The sequence below is a fragment of the Brachycentrus maculatus genome, unplaced genomic scaffold, assembly GCF_059751285.1.
Source record: "Brachycentrus maculatus isolate JH-2025_06_01 unplaced genomic scaffold, ASM5975128v1 h1tg000297l, whole genome shotgun sequence".
In the NCBI taxonomy this organism is placed as follows: domain Eukaryota; kingdom Metazoa; phylum Arthropoda; class Insecta; order Trichoptera; family Brachycentridae; genus Brachycentrus; species Brachycentrus maculatus.
The window spans coordinates 594,549-617,013 of NW_028281048.1; the positions used below are offsets into that span (position 1 = coordinate 594,549).

Here is a 22,465-nt window from a genome sequence, read left to right on the forward strand (position 1 = left end):
AAATCGCGTGTGTTGATTACCTTATGTTTCAGCTTCTATGGGTTTTCAAATAATTTGTCTGTTGTATTTCGCATTTGACGGGCTTCGTTCGATTTTTTAGTCTTCTTTTTCCGTTTAGGGACGGCTTCGAATTTTGAATATTTGTTTTGCCAATTAACGATGTCAATTTATTTTAGCGAGTGAGGTCACCGTTTGTCTAGGTGTTAATTAACATCGCGGTATTTATCACCTTCAGTATGGAAGAAAGCGAATGCCTGTTTGCGACAATGCTGGATTTCGCTGAAACTAATAATTCCGATCAAGATGTTAAAGAATCAGAAACAAACAAGGAACATCTGTTAAGATTACAAAGAATATACGATTTTCAAGGTATGCATAAATAACTCATTATTTACATCTAATTAATAATGTATAAATAAGTGATCACTACACATAAAAATTGGTGTTTACATTTTCTTGATACATTTATTGATTTAAAAATGTTACGATACTGGTGTTTTTAAAATTTATATCTTATCTTTATAATAAAGACAGTTAAAAAATTTAATATTGTGTAATGTTTTGCATCGGTACTAACGCAGAATTTGAAAACAAAAGAATGATGGGAGTGGTTTTTTGCAGCGGCTTATATTAAGTAAATCGCCCGACGGTTTATTATTTTTTACTCATGTTTTATTAAAGAAAAATCATCAATTTACCTTCATTTCATTTGTTCATACATCTTTTAAAAATCACTCTATTTTATAAAAAATGTGTGCATAACAATTTAGCTACCGAATTATTAATTTCATCCTGCAAATGGTTTATACATTGATAAGTATATCAATTACATGGGATATTTTTAAAATAACTACAGCTGGTGTTTTGTCTATTCTTTACAGTGAAACAGAAGTCTGATTTGATTGAGTTGCGCAACTGCATAGAGTACATCAACCAGCACACACATGTCATACAGAGTGCTCTACGCGAGGCGGGGGACTCTGACGCTGCTGTGCCGGTGTGTAGTAGCATTGTGAAGGACATCATAGCTGTCAAAACAAATATTCAAGAAAGCATAAATAATGCCATGGAAATCAAGGAAGTGCTCGGGATTAACTACGAACCATTCATGGAGAGCTTGCTCAAAAAGATGGTAAGAAAATTGACATTTTAAATTTAATTTCAGCTTTCTGTTTTATTTGTCATTGCTTTTGCAAAGGGTCACAACCCTCAGCAATGAGGAATAAGACGGAGAAGTTTTATTTAACAGATGTTTTTTTTTAACCCTCATCCGCACCTGATGGTGCATAGGGCACTGCATCATATAAACACAGTGGTATTTCGATCATTAACACGTAAACGAAAGGTGATCAGCCCTCTGCTTCAGGTAATATTGAATAAATAATGGTGTCCGCCTCTGAAGTGTAATGGTCAGCACTCTCGGCTTCCGTACTGGAGGTCCCGGGTTCGATTCCCAGGGGGGGTCAAATAAATAATAAACAGATGTTTAATCTCAATAATAATGATAATTTTATTCCGGCTTGACTCAAGTCAAGCCGGAATAAAATTCCGGAAAATTGGAACCCACCACTTCAAAGTGGTGGGTTCAATACTTAGTCAGACATATTTTGTTTACAACAACATAGTATTATATAATAAAAATATGATAGAGAAATTGAGATATTGTAAAAAAGAGTAATTAGTATTTTTTTATGAATAAATAACACTGTAAGAAGATCATCTTGCTGGCAATCACAACACTGAACCCAGTGCTGCCATATGTCCAGCCCCCATCTGTGCTCCACAAGCAGTTTTATGATGAGGTTGGAGCTCTTCTTTATAGAGCTTCTTTATTATTATAAATACATTAACATATTTTCACATACAAATATTTAATTTTAACCTTGTTTTATGCTTTAATTACATTCTGAACAGGTATTCGGTTCAAGGCGGTTTATACATATTTACTAAGGTGAATCTTTTTTTTCAGGAGACACAGTTGAATAATTGGAGTAGCGCTCTAAATGTAGCATCGAGGACGCTTGTCAACAGCAGGGCTCTGGTTGACAACATCCAGAATTTAATAGGTATTATTGCAACATTTTGAGTGTGTCCAAATACTTGTTCACAAAATCTGGATTATCTCCAAATTTTGAATTTGAGTAGTGTGGTTGTCAATAATGGGTAGAATTGGTGAATGTTACACGTGTGTAAAGTGATCACTTAAACCAGCCTATGACGGTCGTAAGCCCCGTAAATGCCCAGACTTCCATATTCTTCTTCATCTTTGATGAGATGTCAAAAAATAATAGGTATTATTGCCATTCCATTCTATCATAATAATTTAAAATTTTATATAAACAAGCAATAGACCAAAAAAACAATTTCCTGTTATGTGGAATGTGAACTGCTACATGTAAAACTTCTTTCCTGATGGTTCAAATGTTTATTTATTTGTTGAGAGCATGATATTGTGCATAATAAATTGAAATTTAAATAACATCTCAAACTCTATATTTCTAGCATTACATCCTAAAAGTTTTTTTGCGAGGTCACTTTTCACTTTTCGGATCGGTCTTTTACACTATTGTCATTTTTATATTACCAGATTTTAAAATAATTATTTTTTAATATCGTATAAATTAAAAATAAGGATTATTAACCATGAAGTGAAATTCTAGAATTCCAGGTGGTTTAAAGGGAATATATGTTTATTCTACGTACTTTTGTAAAATTCTGGACAGCCAATAGTTTTCATTCATAATTTCAATTTAGTAATACAAATGCAGTGTTCATTCTATTTGGACCCCATCTTTTCTGATTGCTCGCTCTACAGTTTATTCCTAAATATATATGTACATAGTTTATTTGTGGTAAGTACCTACTTACCTTATTAATAATACCTTTATAATAATGGCAATTAAATATAAAATAATAATCATGTTGGTAGCCATGTACTCTATAAATGGTACCAACTGAATAAATCATCACATTCTAAATGCAAAAATGAAAATTGGGATAAGTAACATTTCATTGAGTTTTGTATGCATAGAAGCCTTTTTGTAATATTTAATAATTTAGAGTAATCAAAAACAAAAGTTTTTTTTCTTTTTACTGAAATTTAAAGTAAAATTATATATCCGACAACCCGAAATGCATGCCATTTCACCCCAGAATTTGTGGTATGTTTTTGAAAATTAGAAATTAACTTCTCAATTTAAGAAATACAAATATTTGAAAACAATTTATTTACATTACCAATTTAATTAACTTCTGTTATTTTGTCAACAAAGTAATACATTAAAAATGTCTCCTTTCATTTAAAAATTCTACTGTATTCTACTGCCTCCATTGTGTATTTTTCTTTTCAGTTGCACAGCAACAAATGTGCTCGGAAGTTGTGTCGAGCGATTTGTTTTCATGTCTTGAAGCTGAATCTACACCACCTCAGAATCCCCTGCAGCATGACACAATCGGGAGTGAACAGTTTGACGATTCTCGAAAATGTAGTACACCAATATTTTTTAAAGAAAACTGAAAGATTGCATTGTCAAATTTAAAACAATTGAATATGCCTGCCGAATAGTGCTGTACTAAATACTTGGAGCTATATCAGTGTGAATATGCAACATGAATATCTTATTTATTTATTTGATAATAACTTTGTGGAATATATGATGATTTAAATTTAAAAAAAAAATACTTGTATAAGACCACTTTTTTTGTGTTGATCAATGTACAAAATGACTAGTTTCGAAAACTATAGATGTTCTCATCATCAACAGAACAGTTTAGTTTCACTTGTTGATAACATCTGTAGTTTTCGAAACTAGTGATGTGTACATTAGTAAACTCAAAAATGTGGTGTGTTTTATTTTTATTTTTAAATACATACATGTACCTTATTTACAATTCGTATGTGGGCTCAATTCGTGGGCTTTTGTTGAGATCCTTATGTTAGATTTCGGTCATTTGATTTGGTATGTATTTAAATGTTTAATTTAAATCACTGTGTTGATTGATATTATAATCTTTTCACTATCGATTGATATATAGTGAAAAAAATCATAACAGATCATGTTGATGAGAAATAAATATTATCATCTTTAGAACACAGTTTATGTATTGTTAGTTTAAAGGTAAAACTCCGTATGTGCTGCTTAGATAGGTCTGTTCATGTTGAGTTTGAGATATATGTTGTTGATTTAAATCAACAACATATATTACTTTTGCTAAAAAAGAAAGATGTCTCAATAATAAAAAAGGTGTGTACAGTTTATTTAGAGTAATTATTCAGCGGGTATTTTCAATTGTTAAAACACAAACTGGTATAATTATGAGTATGGAAGTATATACGGAAAAAAAATCCACAACCATACCAAAGTATGCTGGTTTGGCTTTTCAATTACTGAGATACATAAATGTAATTTTTATCATTGTGACCATATCATTTGGCGAGTACCAATGTTTACCCGTCGTTGTGAATGTCAATACGTGTCGCTTTCAGTGGGTAAAATGATTGCCAGCCCGTATGGTAAATGGTAAAGCTATTGCTTTGTGCGCTTTCTGGTCATATCTTTCCTACCCCAGATGTTTAATCATGGTTCACAATGTAAATTATGTATATCTCAAAAGTGTGTTGGGTTTCGTACCTTAGAAGTAGCTTAAGCTGCACATATTTATTTTATTATCGCAATTGTTTTATTTACAAAATGTCCTTATTGACGATTTTGTGCATTTATTTACACTTGAGGCCTTATGAGTGTTTTATTTTGTGGTTAAGAAACCATCACAGTTTACAATCTCCCTTTTGAAACGTAGAACTTGATGTATAGTTAGAACGTTGTGGTCTGATGGACGGGTATCATATTGTTCTGCTCAATACATACATACTTAGTTTTCTTGTATGTAGAGTGTAGCTTGTTATTGAATGGCATATCGGACCATTACCTAATATTTTGAAAGTATAATACATGTCGGTGAATTGTATCTAATAATTATCTGTCACATTTATTATTTGTCTCTTTTTTTGCTAGAATGTGATCAATTAAAATGTTACAAAAGTATCTAATGGAAGATTTTCTCAACTTCTTTTAACTCCGGTATGTTTCATCATAAAATAGGGAAACAGATTTTATCTGCTACCCAACCTCTCGTTCATGTCCTAGTTACAAATCGAAAGATAACAGTCACCTTTTTGCATAATATTGCATATATTTGTTTGCATAAAATATACTTTTTACCTATTCTTGTTTTCGGAAGTGTTAAAATACAGGCGGTCACTGATTCCCAAACGATCAAGGTCAAGGATCAGTTAAAGTGGGTAGCCTGCTTCACCAGGTTAAACGGTGGAGAGTTAAAATCTACTTTCTTATGGTGGAGTTTTAACATTGATTCTGGATTTCATATGCACCTAGTGGACTTTTTCTGAACTTGCTTAGAATATTTCCCGTTTATGTCACCTTTTTTTTGGAATTTTCTACAATTCTATTTTCTACAATCTGGTTCACAACAATGTGATTACCAGAGTTCTTTGAAAGATGTCTATGAATTAGTAGCTTAATGTAACAAATGCCCAACCCACAACTTGGTTGATTTTTAAATTTGTATTTTTTCTATTCCTTAATCTACAACGGCAATAAAATACTAACTCAGACATTTGCTGTCATACATTGAATAAAACAGTCAAACCTGGATATAAGTGAAATCTCTTTAAAAGAGACCTGACTCAATGTCCTGTAAAATAATCTATGGATAAAAGGAAGATCTTTTTGTAAGAGAAAAATGTCGTGGTCCCTTGAGCTCTCCTATATACAGTTTCGACTTAAATCTTTGTCATTCTTATAAATATTATAGAGTATTCTCTGCAATAGGTCATCCCCTTTTAGGCTGTACAAATACAAATATCAAAAACATCAGTAAAGATGTTTTCAAATTTAAAATGTAATGAATGAAATTTCAGCAAATTGAATACAAAAAAAAAACCATTTATAAATGAAAAAAAAAATGCTTTACATAACATTACATAATTTTTTGACTTGGATTTTTGTTACATTAAAAAACTGAAATAATATATGTACATATTATAAAGTTTCATCTTCTCAATCTGCACATAAATAGAATTTTAAATTTTTTAAATTAAAAATAAAAGTTATTCATATTAATAAATTTGGATCATGAAATAATGTACAATATCTAATACAGGTTTTTGAATTTTTACTTAGGGATAATTCCTCAATTCGTACGAGATTTTTCAAAGTATAAAATAATTTTGTCTTTAACACAGTAATGATGTCATAACATCGTAGATTCCATTTTAACTGATGCAGATATTTTTTGTGTATCTTATAAAATAGATTTTTGTAGTCTGCAAATTTATACAATGTAGCCAAGAGAAATGGCCATAGAAGGAAGTTCATAAAATTGTTACGAAATGTGGATTAGTTGATTTCACAGGTGAGGTGACGCTTATCACAATGTCAGTTGGTAGATCAGCTGACTGACACTAGAAGGTTTCAGGTTTGAATCTCAGAAGATGCTGTGATATAATCAACTCACTGTTGTAATGATTTTCTTTGTTAAATATGTGTCCTTTCATATCAAAAAATGATACATCGATTTACAAATGATGAATTAAGGTTTGTTTAATCGTATATAAGAGAGAAAATTACTCTATATGAATTTTTGAACAATGCAATAGAATTTTGGCAATGGGGAAGTCCAGTTCTACCTAAAATTTAATAAATATATTTTTTATACATCATATAAAAATCACAAACAAATATACAAGTTATTACTACATTTATCCGTAAGACATCACATGCACAATATTGCAACCAGTTTATTGGTTCTGTAAAATACTTTAATTGTTCGTGTATACTACAATTTTATTTATAAATGGAATATAGTAAGGCATAGCTGAAAATCATATCGGAATAAACATTTCCCTTTTAAAAGTGCCCTCCCCAATGTGGAAGAGTTTGATGTACAAGAATACACAATTGTTTAAGCATAACGCACTCCCAGTCAGCATTATCATTGGCAAGGTGGTTCCACTAATCTGATAGTAGAACAATCTAATCTTTCACAACCGAAGGTAGTTATCAGGGACATAGAGATAAATTCTCTTTAAGGAAGCTGAGTGCACTTTTACACTGCACGTCAGGTAAACCCACATTTTCTATTTCCCAGATGGAAGCTTAGTATACCTAAAATAAAGGGAACAATCATGGATATTGTAGAATATCACTCGATAAATCTACTGTGATGTCCCTTAGATGCATGTGACTCAATTTTTTTTACACTGTTTCAATGTGATGTCACTTGTGTTCCAACTATTTATTGAAAAAAATATATTACAGCGGTACTGATAAAGCACAATTTTTTTTTAGGTTAGTTTAAAATTACTGCTATATACTATATGAATAACAAGAAAAACATCTATCGTTCTGATTCTAAAAATGCAGAAATGTCGAAAATGAAATCGTCAAAAATTGTACATTCCAAAATTGAGAGGTGCCGTGGTGTATTTGCATAGATGCTCAATTATAAAACTGGCGTTCTAGGGTCTATTCTTCTCAATTGTAAAGTGAATTCAAGATTTGTTTTTAATTTGTCTGGGTATTTGTGATGTATTTTTCTTATCTTACTTTCCCCATTGTACCAGCAGACCTCTAAATATAGGCGTTGCGAGTTTCTTAAAAAAAAGATTGTGCATTGGCTAATTTTGATATGTCGGGACATATATGTTTATATACTGTAGCCGTGTTTCAATATTCCTTGTATTTTTATCATTAACTGTTGTTATCGGAAGATGCAAAGTGTTCAAGTGTTTTATATAATAACAATTTACTAAGCTTAGTTCTAAGTACAAATTTTTATCTATTCTGTATGTCCTTTACTGCCTATGGAGCGTTTTCACTGCCAAAACATGTGATTACATAAGTGTTAACTGTTCATGTATATTAAGATATTCAACGAAAATGTGGTGGGTTATCAAAGTCAATAATGTTATCACTTTTCTCATGTTTGATGTTTTTATAACATTTGTGCACATTCCATTATCAGATATTCCAATATGTGACGAGGGCTGGTCCAACTTTATTTCTTGTAAAGCACTGTTGGTTTAAGAGAACAGAAACTTATATATTGTACTAAATCGATGGTGACATTTGCAATATGTATATAAAAATATGAGAAAGCATCGTTTCACAATAATTTTATTTTAAAACATGCAATATTTTTTAGAAACACCTTAATGTGTGTACTTTTCAAAGTCAAAATAGTTACGTAAAAAAGTGATAGTTTACTAGACTAAATATTCCTTTAACCTGTCCGGATGTGAATTTTCCTAATAAGTACATCTGAGTGAGTTTCTTTTTTCAATGTAGTAAAATCTGAATATAAGAGACATGGACATAAAAGAAACCTCTTTAAAAGCGAGCTGGCTTAATTTCTCGTCATTTTACCTCTATAAGAGAGAGATGTATTTATAGTAGAAAAATGTCTCAGACCCTTGGGCTCTTTTATGTCCAGGTTTGACTACCAAATTAAAGTTCGATTATGACTGTTATAGCAGTCAAATTTTTCTCTGATTTGGAACACAGCTGTAGCTTTTAGCCAAACAACACTTTGAATACAAAACTCACAAAATGTCTAGTTCAAATATTTTCCCATATGTGAGTTGTTTTAACCCGATCACTTTGGAGTTCACATACATCTGTGAGCACCTAAGAGAATAACTTACCATAACATGTGTCCACATGTGACTTCTATATAAAAAAGGCATCTATCTGCAAATTGTTGGTGATTTATCTCGTGTTTGAATCATTATTCATTTCACTGTACTTTTTGGCCATACATACTACCTGGCAGGTTTAAGAATGTTGGTTGGGATATAAATTTAATGATGGTTCATAGATTGCAACGTATTTAGTAGAATGATTCTCATTCTGTTGGTAGTCTGTTTATTGCTTTCGGCCCTTTACAAATACCCACATTAGTACATCAGCAACTCTCAACTTCATAATCTTCATTCTCATATAACTTAAGTCCTGTTATATCCTGTTGTAATCTTTTATATTTTTTTTACCAAACTATAAGACTGATGGTAACAAAACACAATGTAATGCATTTATTTTTGAAGAACTCCCCATATACTCTGGTAATGTACTCACCAGGTTTAGTCATAATGTAACTGTGAGTACCTGCGCTTCGCCTTTCCCGTATTTGTGTTAACATTTCTACATTTGTTGTGTATAATGTGATTCAAAATCGCTAGTTTTGTTGGAATAAAAGGATAAATTTATTTATAGCTTTATATTTCTGTCATATAAAATTATACTATGTATGTTAGAAAGTATTTGTACACAATGTTGTCAGTTAAGAAAAATAAATTCTATGGATTATATATCTGTTTTTTTATTGTACTACTAAATAGTAAATACTGCTTTACGACCTAGGTATTTCAGTATGTTGCAACGTATCTCATGGAAACAATGCTATAACGTCTTCTATTCTGGAGATATTGTTGCGTGCTTCTTTATTTGCCACGGAAATGAATCCCGTTTGCACACTGGGACAAATGAGTTGATACTGATGATCTAGGTCCAAAGTAGATAATAATGTACTAAATATTTATACTCTACTGGTAAATACTTATTATATGGTACCATATTGCTAACACTTTGTCGCAAATGAATTGAGAAATCGAGAAACCGCTTAGTTGCGTCTAAATAAGTTGGGAGGTACTGGTATAATTTTTTTTTAATCAGGTAGGAAGACAACCTACAATCTAAACTTACTATCTATCTGTATGTTTCCCGTATACTCACTAATGGTGCATGGAGTGCATTATCATAAAAATGGAGTATTATTTCAACCAGAAATTACATGACAGTAAGGTGACATGCTTTATGTTTTAGACGTCAGTCCCAGGTACCAATATATTTTCTTAGACAAGGCATTTGATCAGTCTTGCACTAGTAACCAGTCTGGTGATATACATATTAAATATTACAGTGAAAATCACTCAGATCTACTGGAAATAAAACCTGGGACCTAATACATTTTACCTAAATATGCCGACTGCTACACTAATAACTTAAATACAAAACAAAAATCACACCATACATAAAGTGCACAGATTTATGACAATATTTTAGAATATACCCTGATAGAATTATGTTTTTTCTCAATTTCCCACTTCAAATCGTTTTGTAATTCGATAAGATAAACTTAACAATATCATAAGAATTATATTAAACACTAATGAAATTGTAGGAAAATATTTACAGTGATAAAGAGTCTGTTGGCACGTAAAGAATTCATAATATACAAGAAAACTATCGCAATGGGAAAAATAAATACACATTTAAATATTAGGTTATATGTTGAGAGTAGAGGAAGGGATGTTGGAAGAGTTGATGGGAGGGGTTTGGAGGACTGGAGGATTAGTCTTCATCAGCTCCATGTACTGGAACGGGACGTGAAGAGTAGAGCTGTTGTGTTCCACCAGCAGATGTCCTCTTCTCGGTGAAGCTCCTACCACCAGAACGGCATCGCCTTTATGAAGGATGAGTTCGTGAGTGCCGTCAGCAAGATCCGGGAAGTTCATCTTCATCATTCTGGTCTGCGGGTAGCCGAGTTTTAAGCTTCCTGCCACGGTATAGGGTCTACTTGGAGGCACAGGAGGTGGACGTTCCTGTTAAATAAAACAGTCATATTAGCTGTTGAAATCGAAATATTCAACTAATGTATTTAATATTTGAACATGCAATGGCATTTCAGGATGATCCACTTTGATCTGCTCTAACAGTGAATGTACGGTGAATACAAAGTATGTCTTTCCATTGGAAAAGTTGGAGTTTAGTTCTTTCTCAAAAGCGTACACATCCTTACATATTTGGAAGAGGAAATTTTTATAAATACATTTCCAGAGGTGTGCATTCTATATAGGCAGAAAAGCAGTGCCTACCCTGGATTACTCGCGTTCCATATAGAAACACGACCAGTGCCTACTATGCCTTATCCTTACCTAACCCTACTGTCTACCCTGATTGAAAACTCTGAGCACGCCACTGCACATCTCACCAAAAACCTTTTTAAGGTATCTTAATATACATACCATAACATATATTTTTTTTAAGAATAGATAATGACTTACCAAATCGAGCCCAAATAAGTTGCACGTCTGCTGTATCATCTTGGTGTCACACTTGTCGGTGGGGTCTGGTGGAGGAGTTCCAGCTATCGGCTGCGGTCTCGGCCTAGTTCCGGCTGTCGCAGCATTTCTTCCCATAGTGGAAGTGGCACCTGTAGGTACGTTATTGTTCACATTTGTCACTCTCGAGGTGGTGATCTGTCCACGCCTCAGAGTTGTAAACCGCTTCCTCAATCGCCATCCTCTCCAAGACGATTGGATAGTTGTTGCGGATCTCTGCCTTGTTTCCGTTCTCATCTTCTCCAACTGTTGTCTGATACCTTCGCTTAAGAATATATGCCTCTTACCCAATGCGTAATTAGTCGATACAACAGCCTCCTCTTGTTTCGACGCTGAACTTACCGCATGTTGCAGTATGAGCAAACAATCTTCAGTAGCTTTATCTTCAATGCGCCTTAATTGATTGAACGGTGCCAGCAGCCTGTAGCGAGCATTGAACGCTTTGAAACGCATTCTGTGGGGATAGCCACCTGCCATCAAATTGACAGTTTCCAAGACTTGTAATGAACGAATTTGTCTCATGGCGGTTGCCCTGTCGAATTTCATTGGAGTTTCTGTTTGATTGCTTCGTATACATCTTACAAAGTGCGGTCTGGCATGGACCAATGTTCTCAGTAGATTGTCAAGTCTCGTGTGGAAATCTTGCGTCAATGTCGATACCGGTTCATCTCCATTTAAGAGGTCTGTGTGCGATGTGGGAGAGATTCTGAAACTCACACCTCTAGGAACTGTTTCGCAAGAATACAAGGCTTTTAGCTCGCTACCGAACAAGTGGGTTGCAAACCCGAAGTTACAGCTATGTTTGTAAAATATGGCCACTAGATCATCAGGAACGACATCTTTATTAGTATCTAAGAAATCCGAAGCGTCATATACAACCCTTCCGGCGAAGTGTTGTATTCCAAAGAGACGTGGCTCCAAAGGCTTAGGTTCGAATAATCTCGTATTGGCTTTGTGTTGTACTTTCATTTTTGCAATATAGGACTCTGCCGTGCCTCTCACGGAGCATTCTACATCCAACATGCTGAGTAGTCCAGTTCTGAGGGAAGAGATGAGGTCTATACAAGGCACATTATCCACATAGTCTACTTCCAGATCGCATTGTATTCCTTCTTCTCTGCATGATTCGATGCTGGATTTAAAAATATGCGTATTATAGAAATGCTGCATAGTTTCAGCGCAGAGATTGATGCACAGATGTTCCAACTGACTCGGCTTAGGATCTTCAAATCCAAACATGTCTAAAATTCCAATAAAGCCATCAGTGGCATGTCTGACTGCATTATTGAGAGCCGTCATGGACTTGGATCCGGCGTTTCCCCCTACTGTAGAAGCATGTTGACTGGCCACTTCTCCTTGATTGTGCACACTCTCATTAGAATCGGAACTCAAAGTGCCTAATGTTGAGCCCAACCTTTTGAGGCTGTTTGCTCTGCGTACTATTGTAGCCACGGTTCTGCAGTATAAAGCTTTCGCTAGGGAATCTCTGGTCATGTTTGACATATTTGCGTCGCAAACCGATTTTATGAGTTGACCTCTGGCGTTGTGTGTTCTTGAAGTCAAGCCTCTAAAGAGGGATGGTCCGGGAACGCCAAGTAAGTTAGCTACAGCATTGAGCTCTGATTCGCCTTTGATATCAACCTCCAATCCATGCCCATCGACAAATTGAATGTTACCAAGAAGAAGGACAGCGGCCAAAACTCTCACTACATCCAAGAATGGTATTCCAAGTACTCCGAGACATGCCTTCCATGCTTGAAATCTAAAAACAATAAGAATTTGATAGTACATATATCTCAACAATAAATAAAAAATGAATAAATATTAACATTGTTAGTTTATTAAGTAATTTAGACAAACCTTGCACTGTCTTCGGACTCATTTTGTCTAGTATCTCCCATCTGCAGGTAACGGAGATTTTGTGGACTGTAACCTTCCAAATTCAGTTTGACCCTGTCTTCATGTGATAGCCCCGCTAGCATTTGATAAAATATGTGGTAGTTTTTCTCGTTTGGTAGAGGCTTTATAACCCGTGTCTGATCCAAGAAGTAGCAGTGGATTTTAGTACGATACAGTGCCCCATCAGTCACTTGTACTTCAATAAATTGGCCCTGAAAGGAAATACAATTTAATTATGTGTTTTCATTTTGTTTTAAAAGTATATTAATGTAAACAATAAATTAGGTGCGGACATCTCTCAGCAAAAACAGTGACCAACTGTGTAAATGTATTTACAAAGTTACCTGTGATAAGCTTTATAGTAAAAAAATATCAAAGTACATAATATTCCTGTGAGTTCTACACAAAACTCATTTTGAAATAAAGTACATAAATAATACTTTTATCAACTAATCTTTATCTGCCTTTGCTTATGATTTATATTAGAGTACTATTTTATGGAAACAGTCCAACAATACATTTATTTAGAATTGTGGACAATAATAACCTATGCAAGTTTCAATATAAAACCTACAAATATTACTTCTCAAAATCTGGAAATAAAAAGAAAGCAAATAACTAAGAAAATTATATTTTTTTCACATATTATACTGAGATCGGAACCACTGTTCTGCACATGATAACTTTAAAATTGGCAAAATGTATTTAGCATATAAAAACAATGTTTCTAGTGCACATGTAACTTTAGTTATAAACTTGTATATGTACTAGCGTCATTGCATAAAAAGGTCTGTATAAACGTTTAAACTTACAATTCTGCTTGATTCGGAATTAGAGGCAGTTTTTGCTGAGCCGAGGGAACGGAGTACGGTGAAGGCGGCTGCGAGGTGTTTGAAGGCATCCGTCTCCGGGCCGCCACCCGCAACATCAAACAACTGCCGGAGTAGTAACATGGATGCATACGTCTTACCGGACCCACTTGTTCCTAGCAAACAAACAAATACATTAATAATAAAATAATCATGCATACGGCACTGTGGCAGATTGATGCAATGGTAAGTAGAGTTTTAATTATAGAAAGCAAGGATGCTTCACTACAGATACCAGTCCAGGATAATTATATGATGTAGTAGAACAGAACTACTTTCTCAAGAAGCATCTTGGTCATAGTAGAACGGAAGTACTCTCTCAAGAATCTTGGTCATAGTAGAACGAAACTACTCTCTCAAGAAGCATCTAGGTTGTAGTAGAACGGAACTACTATCTCAAGAAGCATCTAGGTTGTAGTAGAACGAAACTACTCTCTCAAGAAGCAGCTTGGTTGTAGTAGAACAGAACTACTCTCTCAAAAAGCATCTAGGTAGTAGTAGAATGGAACTACTCTCTCAAGAAGCATCTTGGTCATAGTAGAACGGAACTACTCTCTCAAGAAGCATCTTGGTAGTAGTAGAACGGAACTACTCTCTCAAGAAGCATCTTGGTAGTAGTAGAACGGAACTCTCTCTCAAGAAGCATCTTGGTAGTAGTAGAACGGAACTACTCTCTCAAGAAGCATCTTGGTAGTAGTAGAACGGAACTACTCTCTCAAGAAGCATCTTGGTAGTAGTAGAACGGAACTACTCTCTCAAAAAGCATCTTGGTAGTAGTAGAACGGAACTCTCTCTCAAGAAGCATCTTGGTAGTAGTAGAACAGAACTACTCTCTCAAGAAGCATCTAGGTTGTAATAGAACAGAACTACTCTCTCAAGAAGCATCTAGGTTGTAGTAGAACAGAACTACTCTCCCAAAAAGCATCTAGGCAGTAGTAGAACGGAAAAGCATCTTGGTCGTTACTGCACTATACTAAGACTGTTCTTCTACATTCTACTGAACGGAACGTAGAAGAATGGTCTTAGCAGAATGGAACTACCCTCTCAAGTTTGTATATCGCTCACTCCTTTCAACAACGTCATATATCAAATAACTTGATTTTTCAGGAAATCGTTTTCAAAGTTTAGGAATATAATAAAATGTATTAAAAATAAATATCAAGCCACTTATTGAACGTTTTATTGTGCAACAGATCTTTTTAGGTAAAAGCTGAAGATTTTTTCTCCATTTGAAAAATATTCAGTATATTTAAAAAAAATAATTAAACAAAACCTTTTCTTCAAAATACAAAAACAACACTCTCTGCCCTGTAGCGGGTAAATATTAAATTAAAAATATACCGCTTTTTCTGTGATATAGAACATTTTCTGGGCATTCCGAAAACATGCACAACTGAAAATTGTCGATTTTTTATTTATGACATTGTTGAAAGGAGTGAGCGATATATGCTTTCTAAAGATATATTTTAATTAATAAGGTTATGTTAGCTACCTGACAGAATGATGGCTTGCGGGTAGCCAGTGTCGGCTTGCTGTCTGACGGCCTCGTGCACCAGCCTGGCCAGCTGGGGGCGCGGGGTGCCTCCGCGAGCGTTGCGCAGCGTCAGGGCATTCCCCATGTCGTTATAGGGGTTGATCGATATCAGGATGGGACCAACATTGGTCTGAAAAGAAGGAAACATATTTCTTATTATTTTTTGACATGTCAACATAGATGAAGAAGAATATGAAAGTTTGGGCATTTACGGGGCTTACGTCCGTCATAGGCTAGTTTTCGTCGGTCTTCCTCTGCTTCTATTTCCAGCTATATTCGCCTTATAAATTTGTTTAACTATTCTTTCTTCACTCATTCGGTCCGCATCCCCAAACCAACATATTAATACATTTTTATAAATTTGATGAATAAAATTTACGTAAAAATGTCGTAAGTACTGAAAAAAAAACAATATTTTGAGTGTGTCCAAATACTTCACAAATCAGGATTATCTCCAATTAAAGGAGTTATTTTTCATATTATTATGACATCTCAACATAGATGAAGAAGAATTCCAAGAATTTGAGTAGTGTGGTTGCCAATCATAGGTTGATGAATGTTACACGTGTGTAAAATGATCACTTAAACCAGTCTATGACGGTCGTAAGCCCCGTAAATGCCCAGAATTCCACATTCTTCTTCATCTTTGTTAAAATGTCAAAATGATATGAAGAAAAAAATGTAGGCCACATCGCAATTACAGTTACGGCTTGCTCTTCATAGCAGGATAGCGATGCATTAAAAAAATGTTTATATTGTGGAAAAAAAATCCTCACACGCTCTTACTCGATTGCACTTGACGTTGACTGAGAGTTAATTAATGATTCAAGGGGTAGGAGATGCTGGGATATGCAATACAGTAAGTCCTCTACGTACGTGATTTCGACTTACGTATTTCGTACGTACACGATTTTTTTTCAATGTTTTTTTAACCCCTAAAGGCGGAGACTGACCGAAGCATTTCGTAGTAACGTAATTAACACGTTACGATGCGAGCATTCGTTTAGTTAGTACAGCGAGCCTAGCGCACCATCCATAGTTTCGGATGCTCGAAGATGCTCGCCGCGAGCGAAGTTACGACATTATGTTACGACGAAATGCTCCGGTCAGTCTCCACCTTAAGATTTCAAACAATTGTTTTGGTTATCGAATTGACAATAAAAGAAGACATGCCATAATAACAGAGACCAAGTCAAAATTATTTAAAAAAATATGACAATAGTGAAAATGATGGCTGACATCGCACGTGCTCTTAAAACGTCTCAATTATCGATTCGAACAATTATGAAATAGAATACTCGAATTATGGATTATGTAACAAAATCAGTACCAATGCAATCTACGATAATTACCAAAATAAAGGAATATAAATAATGAATAAGTGGTTTGTTTTGAAATGTAACTACTTATATGTATTTACAAATAAATATATCTAAAAATAATAATGTTTTATTAAATATATCATAGTCGTACAGGAAAAAGTGACCAACAAACAAAACGCGAAATGTTCAGGAGGACCATTTAAGTCACCTTTGCTTGGCAAGAAAATATACATCAATGCAGTTAGTCATTTTTAACAAGTCAATATATTATACTTCCAAGGTTAAAACCGCTTTGTGATTTTTTCAGGGCAATATTAAGCTAGTAAGATATCAAATAGTCAATAATCACGTTTTTGTAAAAAATGAACTTGGTCACTTTCTCCTGTATGACTACGATATATAAAATATTCAATTACATTTATATCTACATGTATAAATTATTAAAAATAATTAATGATAATACATACCATCCATGTATTGGAGTCAAATATCAATAACCTATTACTGTATAATATTACCAATTGTATTTAGCTTTAAAACATTAATTCTCTCACAAACGCCATGTCAATAGATTTTTCTTTTCCCAGAAAAAAAATAAGTATACGTACCTACATACATACTTTGTTTACTATTGTTGTCTCCCGTAAAATATTACTGCACATGTTAAAACTATTACTTAAGTACCTACCTAGAATTGTATAAGGACTGTCAGTCCATGTAATCTTCACATTCGTTTGAAAATGCCATAACTAGGCGAAACAATTGTTACAATATTAATTTTTATGTGTTTTTTTAATAGTAAAATAAAACCTGTTTTATTTTACAATTAATACGTACAATATCATTTGGAACTATGCGCATATTATTACATACTATATATCAACAACAGCAAAATTCGACTTACGTGATTTTTCGTCTTACACGAAAACGAATTATTCACGTAAGTAGAGGACTTGCTATATTCCTAAATGATCCCCCAAAGGCCAGAGGGCAGGTGGCCTCGCAGTCCGCGGCGAGACGCCCGAAGGGCCGAAATCTCAAACTGCAATAATTACGAGTGTAAGTGCCCGTCGAGGGTTTATTTATCAACAGGACGCGATGTGAAATTATAATGTTGGAGATGCCTCAAAAGCGGAGATACGCGAGCCTCGTTCGGACGCGGCTGTAACTAATGCTCATGTCGTCCCGTCAGTCACTCGCTTCTGTCGCATGTTGAGAAGGAAAATATCAAAGATGATGAATTGCGGTTATTGTGAGAAAAAAACGAGGATTGTAAATTCATAAAATAAATAAAACTCAATTATTTTGTTGGTACTCTTATTCCTATCGGTTTCGACAAGTACATTGTCATCTTCAGGGATTAAATATAATTAAAATAATTGCTATTGATAATGGATATTATCCGAAATTTTCTATGTACTTAACTAACTAATCATCACGCCGCTTCCCCGCAGGGGTAGGCAGAGAGAATAGAACGCCACACCACTCTGTCTTGCAAACATTCTTCGCCTCTTCCACGTTCATGCATCTCCTCATACATACCCGCCGATTATTACGACTTCTAACCTGACCACTTTCAAGTATTTGGCATACCTGATCGTGCCATGTTTTTCTCGGTCTTCCTCTGCTCCTTTTTCCAATTACATTCGCCTCATAAATTTGTTTTACCGTTCTTTCCTCACTCATTCGTTCTACATGTCCAAACCATCTCAACACACCTTTCTTAATTTTATCGATAATGCTTATCTCAGCTTTGAATTCCTTCCTTATTTCACTATTCGAACATCTATCATATATTGTTTTGTCACACATTCTTCTGAGAGATCGCATTTCGACTGCAATCAGTCTACTTTCATCCTTCTTTTGCTAACTCCATGTTTCAAATCCATACATTAGAGTTGTAACCAGGACTCCGTTGTGTACTACCAGTTAAGCTTCCGCTGATAGGTTTTTAATTAATTATAATTTATAACTATTTTCAATATTACGTCCGGATAGATTAAAAAAACGTGTTCTGCATTCTACAAAAAATTGTGATACTCAAAGATAAATAAAAAACATTGAATGAGAATTACATAACAAAAAAATCAAAGTATTCTGATTCTGGGTTTTATTTAAATAAAATTGATCAAAGTTTTCATTAATATATATTTTTTAAATCTTCAAAACTAAAAATATTTAAAAAATCATTAATTTAATTAAATTGTTTATTAATTCATTTTATCATATCTTTATTTCAAACCTTGAGGTAAAAAGTACAAGCCTCTGAGGTTCTTATGGCTTACTAATTATATGAAGTGCTAAGAAAAAAATTAATATCAGAACATGACATAAAATAATTAAAAGAAATAACATTATACTGTTTCTTTTTCAAAAACAAAATTTCTTAAATATATAGTTTTGGGCATTTCAACAAATTATTCGCGTTTTAATGATGTATATACTTGCATTTACGACTAATTATACATCTGTGGTAAATTTTCCATATTTCAGAAATAAGCATTAATTCTGATTCAGAAAAAGACGCAGTTCGGCTGCTAAGAATAATAATTTATGTAAAATTTAATTTCTTAAATAAGACCCTTCAAAGTTTTGTTTTGGCTCCCTTGAGCGTAATAAGACTTTAATAATACGAGCGTGACTCCAAGTAATTATTGCCGAACGAGTTTCGAATACTTTTAACATATTTTCGGCTTTAGAAAATAAAATACAAATCAAATTTTTGTCGTCTCTGGTTGTACCGACGTTGGAATTTTACTTGAAAATCAAGTAAAGACAAGTGTTTTTTATAAATTTTCAAATCAACGACCGAGTTGATTAAAAATATTCGAAGACTTAAAATTTGAATCATATTTTTTTAACTCGAAAATATTATGTTACACTTGTATCTTTGCGACTTGTACGAAGCTATATGGGCTGTTTGTACGTATGAGAAGCTGAAAAGGGTGGCGCATAATAGACTGGAATGGCAAAGGAGGTATTATTTGTTGCTGCTAACCAAATTACAATATTGAGACCATAAAAGAAGATTTTACTTGATTCGGGTAGGTACCTATTACTCATGTACCTAATGCTAGACGTTGTAAAAATAATATAAATTATACATGTATTTTTTATGGTCTGAGGATGAATCATAAATGAAATCTGTTGCAGTCCATCCTATCTCTAAAAATCGAACAATCTAAGGAATTTGATTGAAAAAATGTTGTTTTGGCGGGAATGCCTCCGGGTTTTGCGCTTTCGCGCTGAAGCCACGTATTATGTGTCGCAACATCGAAGCGAACTGGAAAATCACCTGTCCAAATTAAGTCACGGCGTAAAAAGTAAAAGACTATTGTTATTCAATGAGCATTCGCAGGAATTCGATCGAGTGAACTATTTGCTCGGTGGCACGCCGCTGCGTCGGCCCACGAGACATTGGGCCCATACGAACAAGCCCCCAAACGAGTTTTTCGGGAGAGTGGCCTGTCGTATACATGGCATAGTAATAATATACTATACAGTAGGTACTTATTTGTGTATTGACTCGGCAATGCCTGCCGTGGCGGGAATTCGAACTCTACACTGCTGAACACACCCTTTCCATTGCTTAATACCAGCAATGGAACTACTAAGAGATGTTTCGAAGGACGTCCTCATTAATTAACCATTCATACCAAGTTGGGAATATGACAATTAACAAAACTGCCTCATATTTTTTGTTGCTGATCTAACGCTATTTATTTTAGCATTGGTCAAGCTTACTTTGCATCTAAAGGGGTAACTTTTAGATAAATGCTAAAGGATAGCTCTGATTTATAGCCGTTGAAATAATCTTATATTTATTATTTGCTTCTCATTAGTAATTTGTCATTTGTTGGTGAAATTTTAACACTTAAAAAAAATGTATACAAGTCTTTGGGTAGGTGATGATTTATGACATGTTACAAGCCTGTTATATTTAGCTGGTTCAAGCGATCAATTTATAATCATAATAATAATTTTGGATAAAATATTACCCTAAGGGCGCTTTGCTGTAATATTATACGATACATTGCTTATTCTTAGACAAAACAAATTACAAAAAAACGTTTTGTAATATAGGACTCAAAATACTCGTGTTGCTTTGTAAAGGCAAGAAACGACACTTTTTAAGTTCAGTTTTTCTCACAGCTGACGTAACGTCGCCATCTTGGTTTTTCTATGTTGCAAACTGTTTTATCGGCGGAACACTTTTTGAATTCAAAAATCGACACATTTATTTGCATAGATAAAAATCACGATGAGTCTTGCCGCAGCGGAGCGCTGGTATCGGGCACCGGGCTCCGGGCTCCGGCCTCGGGATCAGCCGAAAGCCACGAGGCACGTCGATGGCTAGAGGAAAAAAACACCGCCCTGTCCAGAAGTCGAGGCTGTGAGGTTTTTTGTCCCCCGAGCCGGGTCTGGTCGTCTGGCGGGCTGCTTCCATTTTAGGGCGGGAGGAGCCGCGCCGCCGAAAATTCTACTTTCGGTTTTTGTCGCGCATACTGCGGCGCGGCAAGTGCGAGGACGCGGCGGAAATAGCAATGTTCACAACGATTTTCGCTTATCAAAAAATAGATATCTTTATACCCAGAAACACATCAAACGGAATCTAACAAACACCTCTTTTTGTCAAAAATAACTTTGATTACAACATGCTCCCATTGTCAATCATAGGTAGATGCTGTAGCATCTAAATATTGTAATATTAAATGTATGTATATAAGTGTGTATAGAAATCATGTAAACCAGGTTCCAGCAACAGGGCTTGCGATCTATCAAAGGATAGGTTGTAAGCCCTGTTTCCTGTAAACCCAGACTTCCACATTTTTCTTCATCATTGTTGAGATTTCAAGGTTTTTTTTCACTCTTATGTTTATTTACTCTTAACGTGGAGTGGTATTTTTAGCGCATCAAATTGTTTTTACGTAATTAATGATCAATACCGCACTAGATCTATGGGATACAAGTACCCTATGCACCATTAGTGTGGATGAGGGTTAGTAGAAGGAGACTTGATACTATGTCGTATGCACTAGTCGTCTAAGGATTCACTTGTAGACATCAGCTGTATGGGCGCATGAGCTTTTTTCAATTATGTGTAAAAAAAATTAAAGAAATGGAAAGATTTTCTCGATCGAAGAATAGCATTGATTTTTCTTTGTGTATGGTAATTGTATTAAAAACAAAATGAATATGAAATGAAAGATAAAATAATACGGCTAAGACAATAAAATCTTATCGATGAAAAAAAAAACGGAAATATGTATAAGAAAATATATCACTCGAAACCACGTTCAAAAAAAAGCGGAGGGAAGGGCAAATGATTTACAAGTAAATAAAAAGTATTACGACACGGGTCGACTAAATTCGCATGTGACCAACATTTTGTATTGTTACGTGTATATTTCGTGTAGTGACTTGTAGTATCATTTGCATGCTGGTGTAGTAATCGTCCTGATGAAGAGACGAGCACGCCTCGAAACCGGTAGACAAAAATCTCGATGGGTGCTTATAAAAACTATTATTTTACTAATTATTTGTAAAAAAAAATATAAATATAAAAAAGTTGTCTATTTTTTCACTCCAAAGAAGCTTACATTTTCCAATTTTTTCAAGCTTTCAGTCGTGTCCTGAACCT

The 22,465-nt window shown here is 34.4% G+C and overlaps 2 protein-coding genes across 5 annotated transcripts in view; one reads left to right on the forward strand and one right to left on the reverse strand.

The window, feature by feature from the left end:
* The first annotated feature begins 60 nt into the window (after window positions 1-60).
* Window positions 61-5,042, forward strand: LOC148304930 (uncharacterized). Its single transcript, XM_088267482.1, has 4 exons — window positions 61-369; window positions 882-1,132; window positions 1,970-2,066; window positions 3,351-5,042. Exons 1-4 carry the CDS (start codon window positions 237-239, stop codon window positions 3,515-3,517), a joined length of 648 nt encoding a protein of 215 aa, XP_088123608.1. The 5' UTR covers window positions 61-236; the 3' UTR covers window positions 3,518-5,042.
* Window positions 5,043-9,282: 4,240 nt separating this feature from the next.
* LOC148304931 (unconventional myosin-Va-like) overlaps window positions 9,283-22,465 on the reverse strand; it is a 195,696-nt gene continuing 182,513 nt past the window's right edge. For all 4 annotated transcript variants that reach the window (XM_088267478.1, XM_088267479.1, XM_088267481.1 and 1 more), the window contains 5 exons: window positions 15,461-15,632; window positions 13,912-14,084; window positions 13,061-13,311; window positions 11,144-12,962; window positions 9,283-10,681 (listed from right to left, as the gene is read on the reverse strand). In XM_088267478.1, coding sequence (XP_088123604.1) covers window positions 10,364-10,681; window positions 11,144-12,962; window positions 13,061-13,311; window positions 13,912-14,084; window positions 15,461-15,632 — 2,733 coding nt within the window. In that variant the 3' untranslated portion in view covers window positions 9,283-10,363. The remainder of the gene's footprint in view (window positions 10,682-11,143; window positions 12,963-13,060; window positions 13,312-13,911; window positions 14,085-15,460; window positions 15,633-22,465) is intronic.